Source organism: Oncorhynchus kisutch, linkage group LG26 (genome assembly GCF_002021735.2).
Source record: "Oncorhynchus kisutch isolate 150728-3 linkage group LG26, Okis_V2, whole genome shotgun sequence".
In the NCBI taxonomy this organism is placed as follows: Eukaryota; Metazoa; Chordata; class Actinopteri; order Salmoniformes; family Salmonidae; genus Oncorhynchus; species Oncorhynchus kisutch.
The window spans coordinates 12,928,516-12,952,592 of NC_034199.2; the positions used below are offsets into that span (position 1 = coordinate 12,928,516).

The 24,077-nt window shown below is 41.7% G+C and overlaps 1 protein-coding gene across 2 annotated transcripts in view; it reads right to left on the minus strand.

Moving 5' to 3' along the window:
• Window positions 1-24,077, minus strand: part of LOC109870851 (growth factor receptor-bound protein 14) — a 63,871-nt gene that overhangs the window by 32,310 nt on the left and 7,484 nt on the right. Inside the window, exons 2-3 of one of the 2 annotated variants that reach the window (XM_031805503.1) lie at window positions 21,780-21,995; window positions 20,120-20,252 (exon numbers count right to left, since the gene is read on the minus strand). In XM_031805503.1, the coding sequence (XP_031661363.1) occupies window positions 20,120-20,252; window positions 21,780-21,967 (321 nt within the window). In that variant the 5' untranslated portion in view covers window positions 21,968-21,995. The remainder of the gene's footprint in view (window positions 1-20,119; window positions 20,253-21,779; window positions 21,996-24,077) is intronic. The other variant, XM_020461520.2, reaches the window with a different exon arrangement.

Here is a 24,077-nt window from a genome sequence, read left to right on the forward strand (position 1 = left end):
GTCTAACGACCACCCCTCATCACTGTCAAACGCACCCTAAAACACTTCTGTGAGCAGGCCTTTCTAATCAACCTGGCCCGGGTATCCTGGTAGGACATTGACCTCATCCCGTCAGTTGAGGATGCCTGGTCATTCTTTAAAAGTAACTTCCTCACCATTTTAGATAAGCATGCTCCGTTCAAAAAATGCAGAACTAAGAACAGATATAGCCCTTGGTTCACTCCAGACCTGACTGCCCTCGACCAACACAATCCTGTGGCAGACTGCAATAGCATCGGACCCGTACAAATCAGCTGGTCTTGAAAATCTGGACCCTCTATTTCTGAAACTATCCGCCGCCATTGTCGCAACCCCTATTACCAGCCTGTTCAACCTCTCTTTCATATCGTCTGAGATCCCCAAGGATTGGAAAGCTGCCGCAGTCATCCCCCTCTTCAAAGGGGGAGACACCCTGGACCCAAACTGTTACAGACCTATATCCATCCTGCCCTGCCTATCTAAGGTCTTCGAAAGCCAAGTCAACAAACAGGTCACTGACCATCTCGAATCCCACCGTACCTTCTCCGCTGTGCAATCTGGTTTCCGAGCCGGTCACAGGTGCACCTCAGCCACGCTCAAGGTACTAAACGATATCATAACCGCCATCGATAAAAGACAGTACTGTGCAGCCATCTTCATCGACCTTGCCAAGGCTTTCGACTCTGTCAATCACCATATTCTTATCAATCTTCACATAATCACAAGTTTACCCTTTCATACGTGAGTTCCAAATATCTCTAACGGTCACCCCAGCTTGGTTTTTTTTTTAGGCACGTGATGTTAGAACTAGAGTTTGACTGATTAATCGGAATGGCCGATTAATTAGGGCCGATTTCAAGTTTTCATAACAATCGGAAATCTGTATTTTTGGGCGCCGATTTGCAGATTTTTTTACACCTTTATTTAACTAGGCAAGTCAGTTAAGAACACATTCTTATTTTCAATGACAGCCTAGGAACAGTGGGTTAACTGCCTTGTTCAGGGGCAGAACATCGATTTTCACCGTGTCAGCTCGGGGGATCCAATCTTGCAACCGAAACTAGTCCAAAGCAATAACAACCTGCCTTGCTCTCGTTGCACTCCACAAGGAGTTATGCGAATGCAGTAAGCCAAGGTAAGTTGCTAGCTAGCATTAAACTTATCTTATAAAAAAACTATCAATATTGGGAATATTGTGTTAAAAGGAACCATCAGCTTTCATATGTTCTCATGTTCTGAGCAAGGAACTGAAACGTTAGCTTTCTTAGATGGCACATATTTTACATGGAACATATTGCACTTTTACTTTCTTCTCCAACACTGTTTTTGCATTATTTAAACCAAATTGAACATGTTTCATTATTTACTTGAGGCTAAATTGATTTTATTGATGTATTATATTAAGTTAAAATAAGTGTTCATTCAGTATTGTTGTAATTGTCATTATTACAAATAAATAAAATAAAAAATAAAAAATAAATACATTAAAAAATGTTTTTTATTTTTTTTAAATTTTAAATCGGCCGATTAATCAGCATCGGCTTTTATGGTCCTCCAATAATCGGTATCGGCGTTGATCAGTCGACCTCTAGTTAGAACGTTCTCTCCATTCCAGAATGTGATTGTTACGCAACAGTACATTTAATCCGCGCTGCCCTCAAACCAAGGCACGCAGCCTGTTTTTATTTATAGGCTGTTTTCAACTTGTCAATTTAAAAATTATTTTCTAAGAACAGTTTGAATTGAGGTGTGTTCCGCCTCATTCATTCACATGAAAGTAGTCATTTTTACTTTTGCGGACCAATTAACAAAATTCCTCAAACACTTCCCAATTGTTTCTGCAGTTCAAGTCTGCAGACATTTGCTCATCTCCCATCACACACACGCACACACACACACGCACACACACTCAGTCTGTTGCCTGCAATCGCAGTCATAGTTGTTTTCGTGACCAATAATAACTTTGAAATGTGTGCATTTCTATCAAAGTGCCTTATTACGTTATAATAGTTTCTGCATGTCGTGTCGTCGTTTCTACTGTAGCATAATATTTGTGTGTATATTTCTTATAATTACGGACATGCGAGGTAACTTTACTCATTTCATAACCTTTATGGTGTTATACTCAATGCTTAGGTAGCTAGCTACATTCCTCTATTAGCTCTGGAAAACAATGCTAATTGCGTCAGAGAAGTGTTAGCATGTGTTGTATTTTGAAGCTACCCTGGCCTTATGACTCCCAAGTGCCAGAGCTGTCTCAGTGCTAGAAGAGTCACTACAGACACCCAGGTTCAAATCCAGACTGCGTTTCTATCAAAGTAAGTGCCTTATTACGTTATAAATAGTTTCTGTATGTCGTGTTATAACGTTTCTACTGTAGCTCACTGTGTGTATGGCATAATATATGTGTATATACACCTTATAACCGCGGACACGCGAGGTAACATTACTCATTACATAACCTTTATGGTGTTATATACACTGCTCCAAAAAATAAAGGGAACACTTAAACCACACAATGTAACTCCAAGTCAATCGCACTTCTGTGAAATCAAACTGTCCATTTAGGAAGCAACACTGATTGACAATACATTTCACATGCTGTTGTGCAAATGGAATAGACAACAGGTGGAAATTATAGGCAATTAGCAAGACACCCCCAATAAAGGAGTGGTTCTGCAGGTGCTGACACAGACCACTTCTCAGTTCCTATGCTTCCTGGCTGATGTTTTGGTCACATTTGAATGCTGGTGGTGCTTTCACTCTAGTGGTAGCATGAGACAGAGTCTACAACCCATACAAGTGGCTCAGGTAGTGCAGCTCATCCAGGATGGAACATCAATGCGAGCTGTGGCAAGAAGGTTTGCTGTGTCTGTCAGCGTAGTGTCCAGAGCATGGAGGCACTACCAGGAGACAGGCCAGTACATCAGGAGACGTGGAGGAGGCCGTAGGAGGGCAACAACCCAGCAGCAGGACCGCTACCTCCGCCTTTGTGCAAGGAGGAGCAGGAGGAGCACTGCCAGAGCCCTGCAAAATGACCTCCAGCAGGCCACAGATGTGCATGTGTCTGCTCAAACGGTCAGAAACAGACTCCATGAGGGTGGTATGAGGGCCCGACGTTGGGGGTTGTGCTTACAGCCCAACACTGTGCAGGACGTTTGGCATTTGCCAGAGAACACCAAGAGTGGCAAATTCGCCACTGGCGCCCTGTGCTCTTCACAGATGAAAGCAGGTTCACACTGAGCACATGTGACAGACGTGACAGAGTCTGGAGATGCTGTGGAGAACGTTCTGCTGCCTGCAACATCCTCCAGCATGACCGGTTTGGCGGTGGGTCAGTCATGGTGTGGGGTGGCATTTCTTTGGGGGGCCGCACAGCCCTCCATGTGCTCGCCAGAGGTAGCCTGACTGCCATTAGGTACCGATGAGATCCTCAGTCCCCTTGTGAGACCATATGCTGGTGCGGTTGGCCCTGGGTTCCTCCTAATGCAAGACAATGCTAGACCTCATGTGGCTGGAGTGTGTCAGCAGTTCCTGCAAGAGGAAGGCATTGATGCTATGGACTGGCCCGCCCGTTCCCCAGACCTGAATCCAATTGAGCACATCTGGGACATCATGTCACGCTCCATCCACCAACGCCACGTTGCACCACAGAGTGTCCAGGAGTTGGCAGATGCTTTAGTCCAGGTCTGGGAGGAGATCCCTCAGGAGACTATCCGCCACCTCATCAGGAGCATGCTCAGGCGTTGTAGGGAGGTCATACAAGCACATGGAGGCCACACACACTACTGAGCCTCATTTTGACTTGTTTTAAGGACATTACATCAAAGTTGGATCAGCCTGTAGTGTGGTTTTCCACTTTAATTTTGTGTGACTCCAAATCCAGACCTCCATGGGTTGATAAATTTGATTTCCATTGATAATTTGTGTGATTTTGTTGTCAGCACATTCAACTATGTAAAGAACAAAGTATTTAATAATAATATTTCATTCAATCAGATCTAGGATGTGTTATTTTAGTGTTCCATTTATTGTTTTGAGCAGTGTACAATCGTGCTTATGTAGCTACATTCTTCTATTAGCGCTGTAAAACAATGCTAATTGCGTCAGAGAAGTATTGGCTTGTTGTATTTTGAAGCTGCCCTGGAAAAATTTAGATTTTTTTTTTTCTTATACCACTTGGTCGTTTTCCAAGTGCATTCCACAAAGCTGTTTATCATGTCCGCCCAATCCACTGCCCCCATTTTGAGTTTATAGTCAAGTACGCAGTCTGGTTTGATGTTTCTCTCTCCCGTCAGGTGGTCCACCTTTCCTGTGGTCGACATGATTGCTGTATGGACAGTGGAGAGGACATGGATGTCTCGTTTGTCATGCCACTTTACTGCCAGCTGATGACATATCTTATTTTGTATAACGGGTCATTTAGGATGGAGGTAGCATTGTTGATGAAATGCAGTCATCACAGCAGAACTAGGAAGCAGTCTTGGGAAAAGAAGGTGGCAAGGAAGGGAGTTGCAAACAGGATCTGTGCTCCAGTATTCTCTTAGGGAGTTCTTCTTAACTATCCGCGTGAGAAGCACTGTCACCAGGAAGGTATACATTTCACTAATTGTGGTTGTCCCCCCCCCACTCCTGGCTCTCTCTTCTCCTGTAGCTCCAATGCATAGCGATTGGTCTCTGCTATGCCTCCCACCAGCTCCTCTGTCAGAAACAACTTGAAGCACTGCCTCAGATTGAAATGGCAAGGAGCGTTGCACTCCAGACTGGGATTCATCAAAGCAAATAGCAGGGCCAGGAGGGGTGAAATGGCTGGCAGCCTTCCAGCTACCACAGAACTCCTGTACTTCATCCACTGTCGGTCTGCCTCCATCAACACCAGCATCTTCAAAGGGAACTGGGACTTTGTCAGTGGACAAGGGGTCCTCAGATTCAGGGATCTCAATGGCTGGGGGGCAGCTCCTCACTGTCACTGTCAGAATCTGATTCCTGACTTTCAGACTCCTTGTCAGAATTTTTAAAAAATCTCCAGAATTTCCACATTCTTGAGTTGTATCCTTTTGAAAGACATTACTAATGACCTCCGCTCACAAACTACATACATAAGCAACAACACTGAATGGCTCAGAGTGGGAGTGAGAGGTTACGTGATTGACTGCCTGCATGCGCCATTTGTATCAATAAAACACTATCAGAAAATGTTTTGTGTGGTAATTATGTTTTCCAAGTACCGGTTATATATCATGCATTTCAATTCTTGCATAGATTGTAATGGGCACATATGTGTGTAAAATACTTTTTTGAAGGTTTTACTGATTATGATGAGCTAAGCTAACTCCAGCTATGTGTGGAACCATGTTTTTATTTATTTAAATTTGACATTTATTTAACTAGGCAAGTCAGTTAAGAACAAATTCTTATTTTCAATGACGGCCTAGGAATAGTGGGTTAACTGCCTGTTCAGGGGCAGAACGACAGATTTGTACCTTGTCAGCTCGGAGATTTGAACTTGCAACCTTCTGGTTACTAGTCCAACACTCTAACCACTAGGCTACCATGCCACCCTGCCGTTTGTTGATATAGAATGCATTCTGGTTTTAACGTAATTGTCTGTGGGACCAAAGATGCTATAACAAAATGAGGTGAGTAAGGGTTCACTCATTTTGAGAACTTCAGGAAGTGAATGGTGGGATGTTAACAATGGTAGACGACACATCCCTTGAACATGCAAACAGACCAAACTCATCTAGTCTTCTCTTATTATCTTTGGTTTCTGTGAGGTAAAAAAGCATGGCAGCGCGCTGAAACTTAACGTCGGATTACTTTCGATTTCTAGAAAGTGTTTAACTCAATTATTTTGATCACCTGTGATGTGATTAATTAGAAATAGCAATTGCTATTAGCTAATTCATAGTAGTTTGTCAGCCGAGAGTTATAAAATATGACCGCTTGTGTTGCGTCAATCTTTCCTCAGTTAGCGCTAGGACAAATCTAGCCTACATTTTTCCGGTTTGGATGAATGTGTTATGCTATAGATACTTTTAGCGAATATCTGAACATTGCATCCAAAAATAAACTGCTCACATTCTGGACATAACTTTGTAAGGACTGTTTATATAAATAGTTTCTGGAAAAAAAGTGTGGCGAGCTCAAATGTTGATTGATGCATCATTTGAAACTGGCCGTTCGAAATAAGCGTTCTAAAAAAGCTTTCTAAATCCCAGGGGTCAGGGACCACTGTAGAACGATCACACCCGTGTGATGGTACGCGTGAAAGGATTAGCTACACATGGTTGATGATATTGCTAGGTTCACTAGCTTGTCCTGCGTTGCATATAATCAATGCGGGGATTGTTGATTTATCATCGGATCACAGACTATTTCAACTTCACCAAACGGGTGATGATTTAACAAAAGCAAGTTGCCGAAAAAGCAATCTTTGCACAAATGTACCGAACCATAAACATCAATGCCTTTCTTAAAATCAATACACAGAAGTACAGTGGGGCAAAAAAGTATTTAGTCAGCCACCAATTGTGCAATTTCTCCCACTTAAAAAGATGAGGCCTGTAATTTTCATCATAGGTACACTTCAACTATGACAGACAAAATGGAGAGAATTTTTTTTCCAGAAAATCACATTTTTAATGAATTTATTTTCAAATAAGTATTTGGTGGAAAATAAGTATTTGGTCAATAACAAAAGTTTCTCAATACTTTGTTATATACCCTTTTTGGCAATGACAGAGGTCAAACGTTTTCTGTAAGTCTTCAGTTTTCACACACTGTTGCTGGTATTTTGGCCCATTCCTCCATGCAGATCTCCTCTAGAGCAGTGATGTTTTAGGGCTGTTGCTGGGCAACACAGACTTTCAACTCCCTCCATTCATTCTTTCCTTCCTTTACACAGATCAGTCGTCCTGGTCCCTTTGCAGAAAAACAGCCCCAAAGCATGATGTTTCCACCCCCATGCTTCACAGTAGGTATGGTGTTCTTTGGATGCAACTCAGCATTCTTTGTCCTCCAAACACGACGAGTTGAGTTTTTACCAAAAATTTCAATTTTGGTTTCATCTGACCATATGACATTCTCCCAATCTTCTTCTGGATCATCCAAATGCTCTCTAGCAAACTTCAGACGGGCCTGGACATGTACTGGCTTAAGCAGGGGGACACGTCTGGCACTGCAGGATTTGAGTCCCTGGCGGCGTAGTGTGTTACTGATGGTAGGCTTTGTTACTTTGGTCCCAGCTCTCTGCAGGTCATTCACTAGGTCCCCCCGTGTGGTTCTGGGATTTTTGTGATCATTTTGACCCCACAGGGGTGAGATCTTGCGTGGAGCCCCAGATCGAGGGAGATTATCAGTGGTCTTGTATGTTTTCCATTTCCTAAAAATTGCTCCCACAGTTGATTTCTTCAAACTAAGCTGCTTACCTATTGCAGATTCAGTCTTCCCAGCCTGGTGCAGGTCTACAATTTTGTTTCTGGTGTCCTTTGACAGCTCTTTGGTCTTGGCCATAGTGGAGTTTGGAGTGTGACTGTTTGAGGTTGTGGACAGGTGTCTTTTATACTGAGAAGTTCAAACAGGTGCCATTAATACAGGTAACGAGTGGAGGACAGAGGAGCCTCTTAAAAGAAGAAGTTACAAGACTGTGAGAGCCAGAAATCTTGCTTGTTTGTAGGTGACCAAAGAAGAAGTTACAAGTCTGTAAGAGCCAGAAATCTTGCTTGTTTGTAGGTGACCAAATACTTATTTTCCACCATAATTTGCAAATAAATTCATTAAAAATCCCACAATGTGATTTTCTGGATTTTTTTTCTCATTTTGTCTGTCATAGTTGAAGTGTACCTATGATGAAAATGACAGGCCTCTCATCTTTTTAAGTGGGAGAACTTGCACAATTGGTAGCCGACTAAATACTTTTTTGCCCAACTGTATATATTTTTAAACCTGCATATTTAGTTAAAAGAAATTCATGTTAGCAGGCAATATTAACTTGGGAAATTGTGTCACTTCTCTTGCGTTCAATGCAAACAGAGTCAGGGTATATGCAACAGTTTGGGCCGCCTGGCTTGTTGCGAACTAATTTGCCATAATTTTACATAATTATGACATAACATTGAGGGTTATGCAATGGAAAAGCAATATTTAGACTTAAGGTTGCACCCATTCGATAAAATACGTAACGGTTCTGTATTTCACTGAAATAAAACGTTTTGTTTTCTAAATGATAGTTTCCAATTTGACCATATTTATGACCAAACACCTGTATTTCTGTGTTAATTATATTATAATTAAGTCTGATTTGATAGAACAGTCTGACAGAGGTGGTAGGCAGCAGCAGGCTCATAAGCATTCATTAAAACAGCACTTTACTGCGTATGCCAGCAGCTCTTAGCAATGCTTGAAGCGCAGTGCAGTTTATGACTTCAAGCCTATCAACTCCCGAGATTAGGCCGGCAATACTAAAGTGCCTATAAGAACATCCAATAGTCAAAGGAATATGAAATACAAAATGGTACAGAGAGAAATAGTCAATGCGTCATAATTCCCAAAATAACTACAACCTAAAACTTCTTAACTGGGAATATTGAAGAACTGGGAATGAGGAACCACTAGCTTTCATATGTTCTCAAGTTCTGAGCAAGGAACATAAAACGTTAGCTTTTTTTTACATGGCACATATTGCATTTCCAACACTGCATTTTTGCATTATTTAAGCCAAATTAAACATGTTTAATTATTTATTTGAGAATAAATTGTTCTACTTATTATATTAAGTTAATATAAAAGTGTTCATTGAGTATTGTTGTAATTGTCAATATTACAAATGCAAATAATTTAAATATTTAAAAATATTTAAAAAAAACTAATACCAATGAATCGGTATTGGCGTTGAAAAATAATAATCCGTCGACCTCCAGTAGATACAAATATAGAGTTGAAGTCGGAAGTTTCCATACACCTTAGCCAAATACATTTAAACTCAGTTTCACAATTCCTGACATTTAAACATAGTAAAAAATCCCAGAATAATATAATTATTTATTTCAGCTTTAATTACTTTCATCACATTCCCAGTGGGTCAGAAGTTTACATACACTCAATTAGTATTTGGTAGCATCGTCTTTAAATTGTTTAACTTGGGTCAAACGTGCTGGGTAGCCTTCCACATTAAGTTGGGTGAATTTTGGCTCATTCCTCCTGACAGAGCTGGTGTAACTGAATCAGGTTTGTAGGCCTCCTTGCTCGCACACACTTTTTCAGTTCTGCCCACAAATGTTCTATAGGCTTGAGGTCAGGGCTTTGTGATGGCCACTCCAATATCTTTACTTTGTTGTCCTTAAGCAATTTTGCCACAACTTTGGAAGTATGCATGGGGTCATTGTCCATTTCGAAGACCCATTTGCGACCAAGCTTTAACTTCCTGACTGATGTTTTGAGATGTTGCTTCAATATATCCACATAATTTTACTTCCTCATCTACTTTGTGAAGTGCACCAGTCCCTCCTGTAGAAAAGCACCACCACAACATGATGCTGCCATGCCCGTGCTTCACGGTTGGTATGGTGTTCTTTGGCTTGCAAGCCTCCCCATTTTTCCTCCAAACATAACGATGGGCATTATGACCAAACAGTTCTATTGATGTTTCATCAGATTGTACCTTTTAGAGAAATGTCCTCTGATCTTCATCCCCATGTGCAGTTGCAAACCGTAGTCTGGCTTTTTTAATGGCAGTTTTGGAGCAGTGGCTTCTTCCTTGCTGAGCGGCCATTCAGGTTGTCGATATAGGACTCGTTTTACTGTGGATATTGATATTTTTGTACCCGTTTCCTCCATCATCTTCACAAGGTCCTTTGCTGTTGTTCTGGGATTGATTTGCACTTTTCGCACCATCTAGGAGACAGAACACGTCTCCTTCCTGAGCGGTATGACGGCTGCGTGGTCCCATGGTGTTTATACTTGCGTACTATTGTTTGTACAGATGAACATGGTACCTTCGGGTGTTCAGAAATTGTTCCCAAGGATGAAACAGACTTGTGGAGGTCTACAGTTTTTTTCCCGAGGTCTTGGCTGATTTATTTTGATTTTCCCATGATGTCAAGCAAAGAGGCCCCGAGTTTGAAGGTAGGCCTTGACATAGGTACACCTCCAATTGACTCAAATTATGTCAATTAGCCTATCAATAGCTTCTAAAACCATGACATCATTTTCTGGAATTTTCCAAGCTGTTTAAAGGGCACAGTCAACTTAGTGTATGTAAACCTCTGACCCACTGGAATTGTGATACAGTGAATTATAAGTGAAATAATCTATCTGTAAATAATTGATAGAAAAATGTAGTGTCATGCAAAGTAATGTCCTAACCGACTTGCCAAAACTATAGCTTGTTAACAAGAAATTTGTGGAGTGGTTGAAAAACGAGTTTTAATGACTCCAACCTAAGTGCATGTAAACTCCTGACTTAAACTGAATATATAAAAAAAAAGGTCTGGAAGCAGGGTGTCCGTCCGTCCAATGACAGGCCAAGCAGAGTGTCCAGTCCTTCCACTCTACCAATTTGGTACATCTAAAAAGAGACTCAGAATACATGTGGACGGACATCCACTAAACTAAGATTCTATGGTGCCCGTTATTGTGTGAAATTAGCCTCAGGATGAATGAGATCAATATTATGCACTTTCTATTGGCTATAGGAATTATATGCATGTTATTATGATTGTTATGCAATTGAACAATTTTATTGCAACGTAACCACCAACCTCACAAAAAACTAAAATATCACAACACATGACAGGCCTGCAAGTAGCTGTCATGGGACAATTTGGTTTACGTAGAGAGTTTCATTTTCCAAAAGTAGGTTCTGCACAACCGCATGCCCTACACAAACAACTGTAGCGCCTACAGTACCTTGCAAAGCCTTGAACGGATTAGAGGGCTTTGTGCTAGCTTATTGAGGGCCATTGGTGCTGCAAAGACATGGTAGGAGCCATGTCCCTGGCATTGCCGATGGGATCCGACTTGAGGTTATGATCCAAAGTGCATAAGTATTCTATTTCACAAGGCAGTCACAGAAGTGCCTGTGATATGACTGAGGGAGCAGAAGCAGTATAGGACAGATCGTGGTTCACTTACTCCCCTTATCACCCCATCTGCCGTCATAATCACTGGCTGCCATTGGCTCATGTCCCCCATGTCTTTCTTAGTGACAACATTTTGCACATTTTATGCACAGAGTTTTTTATGCACATACCCCACATAAGGTGAAAATGATAATTGAACAATTGTGATTAAACATATATACACTGTCAGTCACTACACAGTATGTAACATATCCAAACATCAAATATTGTGTCCGATTGTAATAAATCAGTGATTAAAGTGTCTACCCTACACAAACACAACTGTATGTCACCTTTTAACAATTTAAACAACTTTTAAACCACACAGGCATTCGGCATCTAAATAATACGTCATACAATATTAATGAATTCGCTTGAAGAACATTTTAAATATTGAACAGTTCAACATTTAATATTGAATGTAGACAATGATGATAGAACTCAAACAATGTGTGGCCAAACCGGTTCCTCGCATAAAAACACATGGCAGAGAAGCAAAAATGATATGGACAAGGGCAAATTATATACACAATAGACTTTCTTAGGAAAACGCACGGTTGACAGGGGCTCAGGCAAACTGCTTTCTCACGACTGGAATAACTTTTAAAGCCCATGTAAAACAAAGGCATGTCAAGCAAAGGGCCTCGGAAATCATTCCCGAACAGGCATTCAGGCCAACCACAGTAAACCAAAACCTGGCCAATCATGCACAAGCACACTGGCTGCTCCAATTGCCACGGCAACTAGCACCAAGGCAGACACCACCACTACTAACTCTAGCCCTATATCTTTTATCATTTAACACTACCGCCACCTTTTTTGTGGGACAAAGTGTTTCAAAAACAAGTAAAGCGTTCCCATTACTTTATCATGAAATCTGATGACATATAGACACTAATCTGCAGCTTTACATGTTGAGAGTAAGCAGTTTTGCCTAGAAACAGACTACCCTCAAAGACAGACTGGGGGACTCAAAAGACAGACTTGGCACACACATTTATGGGGATAGGGAGGCTAGGGCAGTGATGTCACCGGTTTCTCAAGTGCTTGTGAAGATGGGTCGTGACCCTGCAACTGGGGGATTGTGACACATAAACAGCTGGGCAGTCTGACATAGTCCCTTTGTCTTGACAATGGCAAAGCTCAAAAGGCTGAGTGAAAGCCTGTCAGCCTAATCAGGTGCGAATGCAGCCCTCATCACAGTGTTACATAAGGAGCACATTGAGACAGGCTAACAAGGAGCCACACTGTTCAAGCCTGAGGTCACCAAGGTGTCATTATACTTCTTCACTGGTGAGAAATTGAAAAAAAATGTGCTCTCGAAAAGCAAAAAGAGAATGACAAATCCATGCTAATCCCCTGGACTTTTATAAACAATAGAGCGAGGGGTGCATTAGAGAATTGCAATCACTATCTGATTTTCCAGTGTGAATCCTGGGTCAAGTGGAAAGGGGATCGGGTATAAAGGGCTCATTTGAGACTGCCATATCAAGCGAAGAGTGACAGCTTAGTTTATTTAGGGAAGATAATCAAGCACTACAGGCATCTACAGGAGAACAAACAATCACAACGTATTCTAAAAATAAAAATAAAAAATAAAAATAAAAAATTAATCGCACAATGCTGGGCACCGGAACAAACTGGAGAATGGTAAATATATGCTGAAAGCAACTAGTTCAAAGCTGAGGAGCGAGGTCTAACGCAGCTGATGTTCTTCGGGTTAGCGCTGAAATTTCAGGCTTCACCATGAGTCAGAGGTCTGAGTTGGGCTAACCCCCCCCTTCGCCTCATCCCCTCCCCCAGCCAGAGATGCCTAGTGAGTGTAATTAACACCTGCAGGGAGCCAATCACCTCCAGGGAATGGGTGATCTGGTCAATGAACAAGCCACAGCCAGCCTGACTTGACAGTCTCTGGGATAATATAGATCTTTATCAAAACTTTTCATTCTGACGTTCAGTCGTTTCTTGAAGCATAACCATAATTTTTTGCTAGAAACATAATGAGTGCGCTCCCATTTTGGCAAATGTAAACTCGTGTATATATATCATACCTCACAAATTAAACATTGGCTCAAATTAAATCTGAGCAGTACAAAAATAGCATTGCACCTGACCTGCGATGAGAAAGGGAAGATGTTTTGATTCAAATCAAAATTAGATTTGTTTTGGTTTTACTTCACTATTTCCAAATTAATTTCTGTAGATCACGAACTGCAAAAACAGTTGTGTGACCATGTTGTATTTTTTGCCGCAGTGCAAGCTGAAAAAAAGGTATTTATCTGAATTGAATGTGTGTACAGAGCACTCTGAATGGCGAAACATCAATTGCTGTTCCCCCCCGTGACAGGTCTGGTTGTCCCACTTCGCATGCCATTCTCTGCTCTCATCGGAGATGCAGTATGTGAAATCTAACCAATCTAACAAAAACAAAAGTGTTCTTCAAAGTAGCCACCCTGTGCCTTGATGAAGGCTTTGCACAGTCTTGGCATTCTCTCAACCAGCTTCATGAGGTACAGTAGTCACCTGGAATGCTTTTTAATTAACAGGTGTGCCTTGTTAAAGTTAATTTGTGGAATTTCTTTCCTTAATGCGTTTGAGCCAATCAGTTGTGTTGTGACAAGGTAGCGGTGGTATACAGAAGACAGCCCTATTTGGTAAAAGACCAAGTCCATATTACAGCAAGAACAGCTAAAATAAGCAAAGATGAACAACAGCCCATCATTACTTTAAGACATGAAGGTCAGTCAATCTGGAACATTTCAAGAACTTTGAAAGTTTATTCAGGTTCAGTCGCAAAAACCATCAAGTGCGATGATGAAACTGGCTCTCATGAGGACCGTCACAGGAAAGGTAAATTACCTATGCAACAGAGGTAGAGACAACTGCATCTCAGACTGCAGCCCAAATAAATGCTTTAGAGTTCAAGTAACAGACACATCTCAACATCAACTGTTCAGAGGAGACTGTGTGAATCAGGCCTTCATGGTCGAATTGCTGCAAAGAAACCACTACTAAAGGATACCAATAATAAGAAGACTTACTTGGGCCAAGAAACACAAGCAATGGACATTAGACTGGTGAAAATCTGTTCTTTGGTCTGATGAGTCAGCCAAAAAAATGTGGGGGTCTTTGTGAGACACAGAGTAGGTGACCGGATGATCGCCGCAGGTGTGGTTCCCACTGTGAAGCATGGAGGTGGTGGCGAGACGGTGTGGGAGCGGCTTCACTGGTGTCTTGGTCTAATTTATTTAGAATTCAAGGCACACTTAATTAGCATGGCTACCACAGCATTCTGCAGCGATACGCCATCCCATCTGGTTTGCGCTTAGTGGGACTGTCATTCGTTTTTCAACAGGACAATGACCTAACACCTCCAGGGTGTATAAGGGCTATTTGACCAAGAAGGAGAGTGATGGAGTGCTGCACCAGATTACCTGGCCTCCACAATCACCCAACCTCAACCCAATTGAGATGGTTTGGGATTAGTTGGACCGCAGAGTGAAGGAATAGCAGCCAACAAGTGCTCAGCATATGTGGGAACTCCTTAAAGATGATTGGAAAAGCATTCCAGGTGAAGCTGGTTGAGAAAATGTCAAGAGTGTGCAAAGCTGTCATCAAGGCAAAAGGTGGCCACTTTGAAGAACCGCAAATATATTTTGATTTGTTTAACAATTTTTTTTGTTTCTACATGATTCCATATTTGTTATTTCATCGTTTTGACGTCGTCACTATTATTCTACAATGTAGAAAATAGTACAAATAAAGAAAAACCCTTGAATGAGTAGTTTGACCCGTACTGTAACATCTTACCGGTTGCAGTAATAAACTCAGCAACAACAACAAAAAATATCCCTTTTTCAGGACCCTGTCTTTGAAAGATAATTTGTAAAAATCCAAATAACTACACAGATCTTCATTGTAAAGGGTTTAAACACGGCTTCCCATGCTTGTTCAGTGAACCATAAACAATTAATGAACATGCACCTATGGAACGGTCGTTAAGACACTAACAGCTTACAGATGGTAGGCAATTAAGGTCACAGTTATGAAAACTTGGGACACTAAAGAGGCATTTCTAATGACTCTGAAAAACACAACAACAAAAAAGATACCCAAGGTCCCTGCTCATCTGTGTGAACGTGCCTTAGGCATGCTGCAAGGAGGCATGAGGACTGCAGATGAGGCCAGGGCAATAAATTGCAATGTCCGTACTGTGAGACGCCTAAGACAGCGCTACAGTGAGACAGGATGGACAGTTGATCATCCTCGCAGTGGCAGACCACGTGTAACACCTGCACAGGATCGGTATATACGAACATCACACCTGCGGGACAGGTACAGGATGGCAAGAACGACTGCCCGAGTTACACCAGGAATGCACAATCCCTCCATCAGTGCTCAGACCGTCCGCAATAAGCTGAGAGGCTGGACTGAGGGCTTGCAGGCCTGTTGTAAGGCAGGACCTCACCAGACATCACCGGCAACATCGCCTATAGGCACAAACCCACTGTTGCTGGACTGGCAAAAAGTGCTCAGTGCTCTTCACTGACGAGTTGTGGATTTGGTCGGATTCGTGTTTATCGTCAAAGCAATGAGTGTTAGACAGAGGCATGTACTCTGGAACGGGATCGATTTGGAGGTGGAGGGTCCGTCATGGTCTGGGGCGGTGTGTCACAGAATCATCGGACTGAGTTTGTTGTCATTACAGGCAATCTAAACGCTGTGCGTTACAGGGAAGACATCCTCCTCCCTCATGTGGTACCCTTCCTGCAGGCTCATCCTGACATGACCCTCCAGCATGATAATGCCACCAGCCATACTGCTTGTTCTGTGTGTGATTTCCTGCAAGACAGGAATGTCAGTGTTCTGCCATGGCCCGCGAATATCCCGGATCTCAATCCCATTGAGCATGTCTGGGACCTGTTGGATCGTAGAGTGAGGGCTAGGGCCATTCCCCCCAGAAATGTCTGGGAACTTGCAGGTGCCTTGGTGGAAGAGTGGGGTAACATCTCACAGCAGGAACTGGCAAATCTGGTGCAGTCCATGAGGAGGAGATGCATTGCAGTACTTAATGCAGCTAGTGGCCACACCAGATACGGACTGTTACTTTTGACCCCCCTTTGTTCAGGGACACAATATTCAATTTCTGTTAGTCACATGTCTGTGAAACGTGATCAGTTGGTCTCAGTTGTTGAATCTTATGTTCATACAAATATTTACACGTTAAGTTTTCTGAAAATAAACGCAGGTGACATTGAGAGGACGTTTATTTTTTTTTGCTGAGTTTATAAATTGCAGTGGTATTTTATCCAAAGCCTTTTCAAAAAGGTCAGATATGATGAAGATCCCTGGTTTTCCAGATTTTTCATAGTGTTATATTGTTTTCAGTACTTGTCTTCTATTATCTCCAATGTATCATCCATGTAAAAAAACGGTCTGTTTAGGATGAATAATAACCAACAATCCCTTTAAATTCAAGTATAGTGTAAGGGGCCTCCAATTTTTTAAATGGACCTTTATATTTACCACTTGGGTCCTGTTTCAGTATTAATGAAATCAGACCTGGTTGAGTATGTGATAATCTGCCATTTTCATAGTAGTGGTTAAAACATGCCAATAACAGTCCTCCACTGGTATGCCATTCAGCCCCGGAGTTTTCCCGGACTTAACTTTAATTGCATCAAGAAGTTCCTCTATAATTCGGCCTTCACATAAGTCTTTCTGTACAGCTGTTACTTGTGCATTATTAATAGAAAAAAATACTTCCAATTAACTTTGGTTATGTGAAAATGGAGGAGACACACTAAAACATATGCTTAAAGTACTTTGCTTCCTTGTTCTAAATATTGTTTGGTGAATCATGGGTGACGCCGTCATTTGTAACTAGTTTCAGTAAACTACTTTTGGTAGAATGTCTATGTTGAAGATAACATTTAAAAGAAAGTGCATTTCCCCCCCATATTCTATCCATTTCGCTGTATTTTTTAGAATCCATTACACTTGATTTTTCTTGAAAAGGTTTCTCCATGTCTTTTTGTTTTTCCTCTAACGGATTCTGCGCCAATATTTCCTTTCTTAATATGATTTTTTAAAAACTTTTGTTTTAAAGATGTGCCTTTAGAGGCCATGCAGTTCAATGCTCATCTAAAAGTGTCCCATACAATAAGGGGATCTGCTGTCAGTTATAAATTCTGCTGTCCCGGTTAAAACAAGTTGTCATCTAATAGGCTTTGATTACATATCCTCGCTCACAACGAAATTATGTAAGAGTATATGCCAATTATTTGATGGTCCGACCGCATTCTGTCCCCATCAACAATTTATTTTACTTTTAGTGCCAGCAAGAATGACATAAGTACTCAAGACAACTAGCTTGGTTTGAATCTCCGCCATGTACAGTTGAAGTCGGAAGTTTACATACACTTAGGTTGAAGTCATTAAAACTCGTTTTTCAACCACTCCACACATTTCTTGTTAACAAACTATAGTTTTGACAAGTCGGTTAGGACATCTACTTTGTGCATGATACAATTCATTTTTTCCAACAATTGTTACAGACGGATTATTTCACTGTATCACAATTCCAGTGGGTCAGAAGTTAAAAATACAAAGTTGACTGTGCCTTTAAACCGCTTGAAAAATTCCAGAAAATTATGTCATGGCTTTAGAAGCTTCTGATAAGCTAAGTGACATCATTTGAGTCAATTGTAGGTGTACCTGTGGATGTATTTCAAGGCCTACCTTCAAACTCAGGGCCTCTTTGCTTGACATCATGGGAAAATCAAAAGAAATCAGCCAAGACCTCAGAAAAAAAAATTGTAGACCTCCACAAGTCTGGTTCATCCTTGGGAGCAATTTCCAAATGCCTGAAGGTACCATGTTCATCTGTACAAACAATAGTATGCAAATATAAACACCATGTGACCTCGCAGCCGTCATACCGCTCAGGAAGGAGATGAGTTCTGTCTCCTAGAGATGAACGTACTTTGTTGCAAAAAGTGCAAATCAATCTCAGAACAACAGCAAAGGACCTTGTGAAGATGCTGGAGAAAACAGGCACAAAAATATCTATATCCACAGTAAAACAAGTCCTACATCGACATAACCTGAATGGCTGCTCAGCAAGGAAGAAGCCACTGCTCCAAATTCGCCATAAAAAAGCCAGACTACGGTTTGCAAATGCACATGGGGATGAAGATCGTACTTTTTGGAGAAATGTTCTCTGGTCTGACGAAACAAAAATACAATTGTTTGGCCATAATTCCCATCGTTATGTTTGTAGGAAAAATGGGCAGGCTTGCAAGGTGAAGAACTCCATCACAACCGTGAAGCAAGGGGGTGGCAGCATCATGTTGTGGGGGTGCATTGCTGCAGGAGGAACTGGTGCACTTCACAAAACAGATGGCATCATGAGGCAGGAAAATTATGTGGATGTATTGAAGCAACATCTCAAGTTAAAGCTTGGTCGCAAATGGGTCTCCCAAATGGACAATGACCCCAAGCATACTTCCAAAGTTGTGGAAAATGGCTTAAGGACAACAAAGTCAAGGTATTGGAGTGGCCATCACAAAGCTCTGACCTCAATCCCATAGAAAACTTGTGGGCAGAACTGAAAAAGTGTGTGCGAGCAAGTAAGCCTACAAACCTCAGTTACACCAGCTCTGTCAGGAGGAATGGGCCAAAATTCACCCAACTTATTGTGGGAAGCTTGTAGAAGGCTTCCCGAAAAGTTTGACCCAAGTTAAACAATTTAAAGGCAATGCTACCAAATACTAATTGAGTGTATGTAAACTTCTGACCCACTGGGAATGTGATTAAAGAAATAAAAGCTGAAATAAATCATCTCTCTCCTATTATTCTGACATTTCACATTCTTAAAATAAAGCGGTGATCCTAACTGACCTAAGACAGGGAATTCTTACTGGAATTAAAATGTCAGGAATGGTGGAAAACCATTGAGCCATTACAATTATAATTGTCTATACTTATATCACCATAATGAAATAATGATATATTTATCAAAATATATGTTTGTAAACGTACCATTAAAAAGCACCATAATGATTGTGTCCATATAGCTATACCATGGAATTCTCACTGCTACTAAGTAAACCTCCAATTGTTCTCCACTATTCCACCTGCTAAAACCTCCCCCCATCCCAAGTTGGACTGTCGTCCCAGTAACTGTCAGATCACCCCTGTCCACATGTATCCTAGGGTCTTTGAGAGACTGGGACCAATCATTTAAAAAAAGAGCACACAGTGCCACCCACAGAACAGAAGCAGATTAACTGACAAAAGCATTTCCAATGCGCTCACCTCGATTGTATACACAAACATATATATATATATATATATATATATATATATATATATATATATACACATACATACATACATACATACCCCCCCCCCCCACATTCACCTTCTTTTCTTTTTCTTTCTACAAAGCTGGTCAAAAGTAGTGCACTATACAGGGAATAGGATGCCATTTGGGATGCAGCCCATGGCAGGGTGAAGGACAGCATGCGTGGCGATACAACACCACCACATAGGCCTACATAAATACTGGGTCACCGACCCTCGTCTGAGCTCTTTGGTTGTACATGTTGTGCCATTAGAACAAGTGCACTGTTCATTGTAACAGCTATTGCTGATGCAGAATCTAGGTACAAAGTCAGGATCTCACAGTCACATGTTCTTTGGGATTTCTCTGCAGCGTGTGTGCTTTGCATACTCACACAACTGGTTCTGCGTCCTCACGCCCTGCAGTTCTAGACTTTTAGCTCATGCCAAGTATGAGCGAGTCATGCGAGAATTTGAACTTACACGTGTCTTGCGGCTTGTTTTTTTTTTTTTTAATCTGGCAGTGTCGTCCCTTCTAGGATCACATGTAATGCCGGAGGTCGTCCACTGGAAATCATTACAGGGGGGAACATTGTATTTTCTATTTGTCTGTGTAAAATAAAATATCTGCTCACCTGAGTTGCGCCACTTTTGGTCGAGGGTAATAAACAATCGGAGACAAGGGATGAGACGGTTGAGGGAATGAGTTCTGGGAAAAGGCTTGGAACAGGAGCAGCCAGCAGAGACTCCTCTCCCTCTTCAATTTTCCTGGAGAGAGACAAAGAATAAGTATATAAAACATTATACTGACAACCGCTGAGCTTGACTCTTAACACAAACAATATGCCGTCTGTCGGTCAGTCTTTCCATCTGGAATGAGGAGAGATAGGCATTCATGGTAATGTCATTGCAATGATATATCAGATGTTAGACGCCTGGAGCTTTAGGAGCCTACAGCGAGTCATGGGATCTCCTTAGCCTCTACCTGAGACATCATATATTACTGTCAATACCCAAACTGAAGCATGTGTATTGCCAGAATCTACTGTATACCTCCTAGCTATTGTTAGTGCCTTTGCTGTGAATAATGTCTCTTCTGTACATTCGAGGGGATAAGTAGGACTGAACAGTTGACACTCCCAGACAGACACAGACATGGCTGACCGACAGTGAGACTAGCCATGTCTGTGACTGTGTGTGTGTCCCCCCCCCTGCCAGTCAAAAGACACACAAAGCAGAGGGACAAACTGAATTTTGACTAGACGATAGATTACAATGCACCCTCCACCGCAGCAGTGCGCAGCTTAGAAAGAGCACTTGGAGCCTAGCTCGCTCCAAGTCTGCATAAAGAACATTCGAACTTGACATTATTCAAGACAGAGTTTGCCTACCCTCTATACGTTATAGGCTACACACTGTAGAGCCGGGTCACCCCCGTTCACGCATAGTGAATCCACAACGGAAATACAGGCCTACGATCCTTATGATAATCTGACATGGATTTCTGATTGCGTCTGTATGAGAGAGAGGCCACGATGGCCGCTACGCTGTTGACTTCACAAAAACTCAGCCAGCGTGTCCGTTTAATCAGTTCATACAAAAACGAGCAGAAAAAGCAACCCTGTCCGTGTGGGAAAGACCGGCCTGACAAAAGCATCACCACATTTGCCATTAGTATCATGAGAAGATATGAAATTGAGATTTAACATGGTTTATATATGTGAAGGCATTTCACGGTAAAGTCTACACCTGTTGAAATTCAGCACATTTGACAAATACATTTGAGGGCCTTGAATGGTAAAAAGTGGCTCACATTGACATTTCCTTACTGCTATATAAACACACAGCAGTTACTAAGTTACTAATTACAAGCATCAAAGTAACAGGTGTTTGAGTTCAGTCCAGTTCTTTCAGCGTACTCTCAAAATTGGGTAAAACTATTCTCTCGCCGACAGTCGTGCATTTACCGGTACAAAGTCTACGGCAATTGTTCAACTGGGACCTCTGTGCCCTGCTGTTGCGAATACAAAGGGTGTACTATTCCTCTGTAGGACAGCACATTGTACGAGCGCACTAATCACATATGTTAAATATTAACTTCAAGTCGCGAGTTACAGTATAAAGTAGGATAGATACGCTGAGACTTTGAGGAAATCTGGGGATATACATTACCAACACAAGGTGTGTGTTTTAGACTGTTCATTAAAAACATAACTATGACTAAAAAGAAAAAATGTGACACTAAATCACATTCATTCACACACCAGCCATTCCAAAAGGAGAACTTAATAATACCTATTCCCCTGGCAGACAGCATTCCTGGAGAGCTGGGCATTTGGTGGTTGTAAAGGACCATGCAAAGGGATGAGGGATGGGCTGGAAAAGCAACTCACATTACCCTTCCCTCTCCCAGAAACCCCTGCTTTCTCTCCGAGGCTGCCAGAGGTGTGTACGTCTTCCAGTGTGTTATTCATATCACTCATGGGGGGCCGGCTATATCCAAGGCATCATCTGGAGCAGAGAAAAAGAGACGAGCTGTTGGAATGGAGTGTACGGGGAAGCAGCAGAGTAGAGCACAGTGAGAGGGAGCAAGAGCTAGAAGGGATCCTCTGTCTGCTCACAGCACACAACAAGCCCCTTCGCAAGGCTCATCTGCTGCCCGTGCGACTGGCCCAGTGGGGCAAAACATGATCCCACCACAATAAAGTTATTTTTAACTCAATGACTCGCAAATGAGCCCTGGCTTTGACACAGTGGCGTATTAAAATGCATGCACCAACTCTGGGATTTGTTTTCTCCCCCTGGTTTGTTTGTAGTTGTTAATTCTTCCCTCTATTTCCTAGTTTTTTTCCCCCTCTCCCACTCCCTGGAAAGCACACCTACGCAAAGGGTTGTAAGTGTGTAACTTAGCGAAGTCGTGAGCCCTGGATGGCTACCAGACTGTAATATCAACTGCTTCTTTTGTCACAGACTTCACTTTCAAACTGAGCCCTGTGCTGGACTGGATGAATGTGGAAGTGGAGGAGTATCCCAGCCATGATGTAGAGGGCTGTGTAGGTTGTCATTCTGTGACAGCCAGCCAAGCATTATGTGGGGGGGGGGGGGGGGGGAGTTGACGTGATAACATCTATCTGAAAGGTAACGTGTAACAGAGATTGGGCTGAGGCTGAGAGGCTACTGTAGATAATCACATGCAGGCAGTCATCATGGTAACATCCGGTCGCAGTACCAGTTTGCTTAGCTTGCTGAAATCTAGACGGCAGAACTTCATTCTATACAAACCTTTGCAAAATGTTTCTAACTCCAATTTCTACATTATTAGTAAGTAGGCTTGTTGTTGGCTGCTGAGGGTGATCATGTTATGTGCTTCAAAACTGAAAAGTGGCCATTATCTGTATAGGAGCAACTTTTCAAAAAGCTACTTAAAATTGCAATAACAAAAAAATGAACAACATCTATTGCAGGATAAAGCAATGTTAGAGTTTACATAGCTGGCCATGAATGGATGTTGCATTTTACTTTATGGGTTGGTTATGTAGGCTTCTTCTATCCAACTCTTTTCTACTACAGATACTAATACAATTAGGCTATATCTTCACCAACGTCAGTCAAATTTCCAGTCATTCCAGTTGACTTAATACCCCTTGATCTTCAAGAAAAGGATTTTGAAATATAGCTTAGCCCAAAATTACCTGAGCATAACTCAAACTAAAAGCTCATTAGCCTACTCTGTTAATGATTTTGTTGTCATGGAGGACTGATTGCTATCATTGCGTCGTGTTGAAAAATAAATGCTGCTCTCGTGGAATTGCATGCTTTGAGCACTACCGATAAGTGCTATTTGCATGTGAAAGATGAATGCCGTATGCTGCATTTTCTATAGGACTATTAACTTTTTTTGTTGGTGTCACCTTGATATCTCAACAATTTGCAGATGTTTAAGTCTATGGTAAGTCTGTGCGAGTAAAAAATATATATATTTTTTATCAGCACAAACTAGATTGAGCAATAAAAGCCCTACTTGTAGTCTTCATAAATTATAACTTGTTTTTGACAATATGTGGAGCACAATACCACAGAGGAAGGGAGGAAATCCCTCAAACTTTTATCCACACTATGCGGTGGTTGCAAGAGCACAATTCTCACTGGCTGTCCACTGGTCGAAAAACATTTGGGTTAAAATACACATATAAACTGAGTGTACAAAATATTGAGGATACCTGCTCTTCCTATGACAAATTGACCAGGTGAAAGCTATGATCTCTTATTGAGGTAACCTGTTAAATCCACTTCAAATCAGTGTAGATGAAGGGGAGGAGACCGGTTAAAAGAAGGATTTTTAAGCATTGAGACATGGATTGTATATGCGTGCCATTCAGAGGATGAATGGGCAAGATAAAAGATTTATGTGCCTTTGAACGGGGTATGGTAGTAGGCACCAGGTGCACCGGTTTGTGTCAAGAACTGCAACGCTGCTGGGTTTTTCAAGCTCAACAGGTTCCCGTGTGTATGAAGAATGGTCCACCACCCAAAGGACATCCAGCCAACACAATATTAAAGTGTTCTTAATGTTTTGTAAACTCAGTGTACATT